Source organism: Nicotiana attenuata, unplaced genomic scaffold, assembly GCF_001879085.1.
Source record: "Nicotiana attenuata strain UT unplaced genomic scaffold, NIATTr2, whole genome shotgun sequence".
Taxonomy (NCBI): domain Eukaryota; kingdom Viridiplantae; phylum Streptophyta; class Magnoliopsida; order Solanales; family Solanaceae; genus Nicotiana; species Nicotiana attenuata.
The window spans coordinates 44,682-47,846 of NW_017674266.1; the positions used below are offsets into that span (position 1 = coordinate 44,682).

The following is a 3,165-nucleotide window of genomic DNA, read 5'->3' on the forward strand; positions in this document are numbered from 1 at the left end:
TATATATAACACAAATTTTACATGGATATACACAGGTACAACTATAATATACATGAGATATCACTGATGTACATAAAGATATACACGATTTACAATAGGGATACACATGTGGAGTCATCTTGAACTTGAATTTTCAATCTTAAATGTGTTATACAAAGAAGGAAAATAAAATTTTAGTAATTTTTTTTGATATACACATTATTATTATGTTATACACTCTGATATACAAATAATATAATTATTAATTATTGATCAAAAAAGAAAAATAAATTTTTGATATAGCATGTTTAAGCAAGTTCTAAAATATAAAATAATAAATATAATTGTGGGAGTAAATAATATTTTAGTATACAAAGAATATTAGTTTTTGATGTACACAAAGAAGAGAAATAAACTAGTGATATCTATTTTGTTATACATATGTCCAATGTGTTATACACTGTAATATACAAATAATACAATACTTTTATTGTGATATACATTGATATAAATGCAACAACTATATATATAATTTATATTATTAATATACAAAGAATAATATTATTTATATATAAATAATGAAAATAAAAGTTTAATATACATGTTCGTATAGACAAAGAAGAAAAAAAATTGTGATATACATATTATTATTGCGATATATATTTATTGGCTATTTGATGCCAATATCTATAACCGGAGTTATTTTTTGCCAATTATATAAGTATGTTGCTATACCATGCCAAAACTCCAAAAGTTTAGAAGGCTTTACAAGGATAAAACCACAAATTGTTCAAAGGCCTGATAGGCGACACCGTGATTCAATCTTCAATCAAATGAAGGGTTTTGGATTTTGGAGGGTCGAAATAGCAAAAAATTGCAGAAATATAAACTTTTTTTGGATGATCTTTTAATTTTTGATTCTCGCTTACCCATAAGTAGAATTTTAAGATCAAAAGTTAAAAGTGTTACCCGTGAGCAAACAAGAGTCAACACTTGTTAGATAACAATTCAAAGACGACCCACTTCGAGGGTCATTTATGTACTTCACCCTCCAAATAGGATGCAGTGTTCCAACTAACAGAAGATCTCGATCTCAACATCAATCCATAAAAGACACGATCAAGAACAGTTTATTCTTACAATACGTAAATTATAACAATATAAAAGGATTTTGAAAAAAGGAAAACAAGTACATCACTAATTTGAGAAAGCTTTATTTTTCCTATGACAAGTCTCATTTCTAGAAAGCTAGCTAGATTTATTCCCACAAAAAGATGTTGAAATTTCATAGTTGGCTTGAGATATTCATTTGGGAGGAGTGGCAGCTAGGACTCGACCTTTGAAATAACCAAGCAACATTTCCCTATTAGGCATATTTTCCTTGACTTGGCTGCAGTTAAGGTACTCCTCTCTCCACGTACAAAAATGGGGAAACTTTTCACTAGTCACTAACACTACTCCAGTAGCTTCTTCAACAATTCCTATCCAAAATCCGACAAAATTGGCTGCTATGTCAACAAATCCAAATTTTTCTCCGCCAAAGAACTTCTTGTCCTTGAGTTCATTGTCTAGAACTTTAAGCACCTCATAAGCTTCCTCTTTATCTTTCTCTTGCTCCTCTCCTTTGCTCCACAAAGCTTTCCACACTGCTGGCAAGCACTGAGAAAAGGTAGGAAATTATAAACTAAGTGAGCTACAAAGAAAACAGACTTTGACCTTACTCAATCTGATTTATACAATAATCACTTTTGTGGTTTTATATTTAGAAGTTGGTCACTTTTTCAGAATTATGCCAAAGGTCTGGAGTACGAAAGTGATAATCGCGGGTGTAATTTACAAGGAAAACCTCGGCGTGACAGTAAAATTTGCCGCTGTATAATCACGAAGTTACGGGTTACGGGTTCAAGCTACGAAAATAATTTCTTATAAAGATAAGGCTACATACATCAATTCTAATGTGATTCAATCTTTCCTCGAATTCCGCGTATAATAGAAGCTTAGTGTAACAGAATGTCCTTTATCATGAGTCTAATTTGAAAAAATTGGGTAAGTGGCAACCTGCTGTTAATAATACCTAAAAGGTAATACATGAGGTAAAAATAAAAATTATTCTAGATCATATAACGAGACAACAATCTATTCTCCCAGCTAGTAGCAAGGGCAGGATTTTCGTTAAGGGAGTTCAAAAAATAAAATAAAAATTAAAAATTAAAAGAGACTATGGCCAGTGAGAATTGAGCTAGTGACCTCACAAAGGTTTTGAACCCCCCTTAACCATTGAGCTATACTTTTGGGCTATGTCAAGGGGATATATAATATGTAGAGACACAAGACGGATTTTGCCTTATATATTTTCGGGCGAACCCCCTTCGTCCCCTAAATCCGCCCCTGCTCTCAGCACATTAAACATGAAGAGAAGACTCATTGGCCATTTACTTAGAAGGATGACATTACCAAGGTGTAAATGTGTGTATGTAGCAACATAGAGAAAGGGATTTCAACTTACCTTCTCATCGAGGAACTTAGCCCAGAAACGTGCGACTGCTCTGTCATAAGGGTCTTTAGGCAAAATGGAAGGGCCATCAAAGGTCTCATCAATATATTCAACAATTACAAGTGACTCAGCAATGGGCTTGCCATTGTGCAACAACACTGGGATTTTCTTATGAATAGGGTTTGATTGAAGAAGCAGAGGGCTCTTGTTCTGTAAATCTTCTTCTATCAACTCATATACTATGCCCTTAATATTCAGAGCCCATTCAATTCTGCGACTAAAAGGGCTCCCACTATGTCCAAGCAACTTCACTCCTGACATACTCTTAAAATTTCTAACTCTTACAACTGTTATTATGTTAAAAGATTTTGTTATGGTGGTATGAATTGATCTTGGTGTTCTTTTATAGCTTGAAAAATCATAAAGAAATTTCCTAAGCACCAATCAAATTTATTTCTTGTTTGACACTTGAAGCTTAATGATATAATGATTGCATTTGCGATGACGACTTAATACGAAGTCGTGGACGCTTCTATTCATTAAATATTGCTGGCTACTTTTGAAAGTTTCTAGACACACGACTTTTTTATTAATGTTAAGATTGCTTGGAGCCTCCCTCCGATTCACAATAAGTAACCAGTTTCCTTTTAGCACGCCCATTAAGAAAATGCTAAATCCTATACAAAAATACC

At 32.9% G+C, this 3,165-nt stretch overlaps 1 protein-coding gene across 1 annotated transcript; it reads right to left on the reverse strand.

Moving 5' to 3' along the window:
- Positions 1 to 1,066: 1,066 nt before the first annotated feature.
- LOC109218309 (probable glutathione S-transferase) lies at positions 1,067 to 2,866 on the reverse strand. Its single transcript, XM_019382664.1, has 2 exons — positions 2,486 to 2,866; positions 1,067 to 1,638 (listed from the first exon to the last, which is right to left on the reverse strand). The coding sequence occupies exons 1-2, from the start codon at positions 2,792 to 2,794 to the stop codon at positions 1,285 to 1,287; spliced, it is 663 nt and encodes a 220-aa protein (XP_019238209.1). The 5' UTR covers positions 2,795 to 2,866; the 3' UTR covers positions 1,067 to 1,284.
- Between the last annotated feature and the right edge of the window lie 299 nt (positions 2,867 to 3,165).

Excerpts from the sequence above, each read along its gene's own strand:
- LOC109218309 (XM_019382664.1), bottom strand. The coding sequence starts at position 2,794 with ATGTCAGGAGTGAAGTTGCTTGGACATAGTGGGAGCCCTTTTAGTCGC. Across the intron at positions 1,639-2,485 it reads CTAAGTTCCTCGATGAGAAG|TGCTTGCCAGCAGTGTGGAA; the intron begins GTAAGTTGAAAT and ends ACCTTTTCTCAG.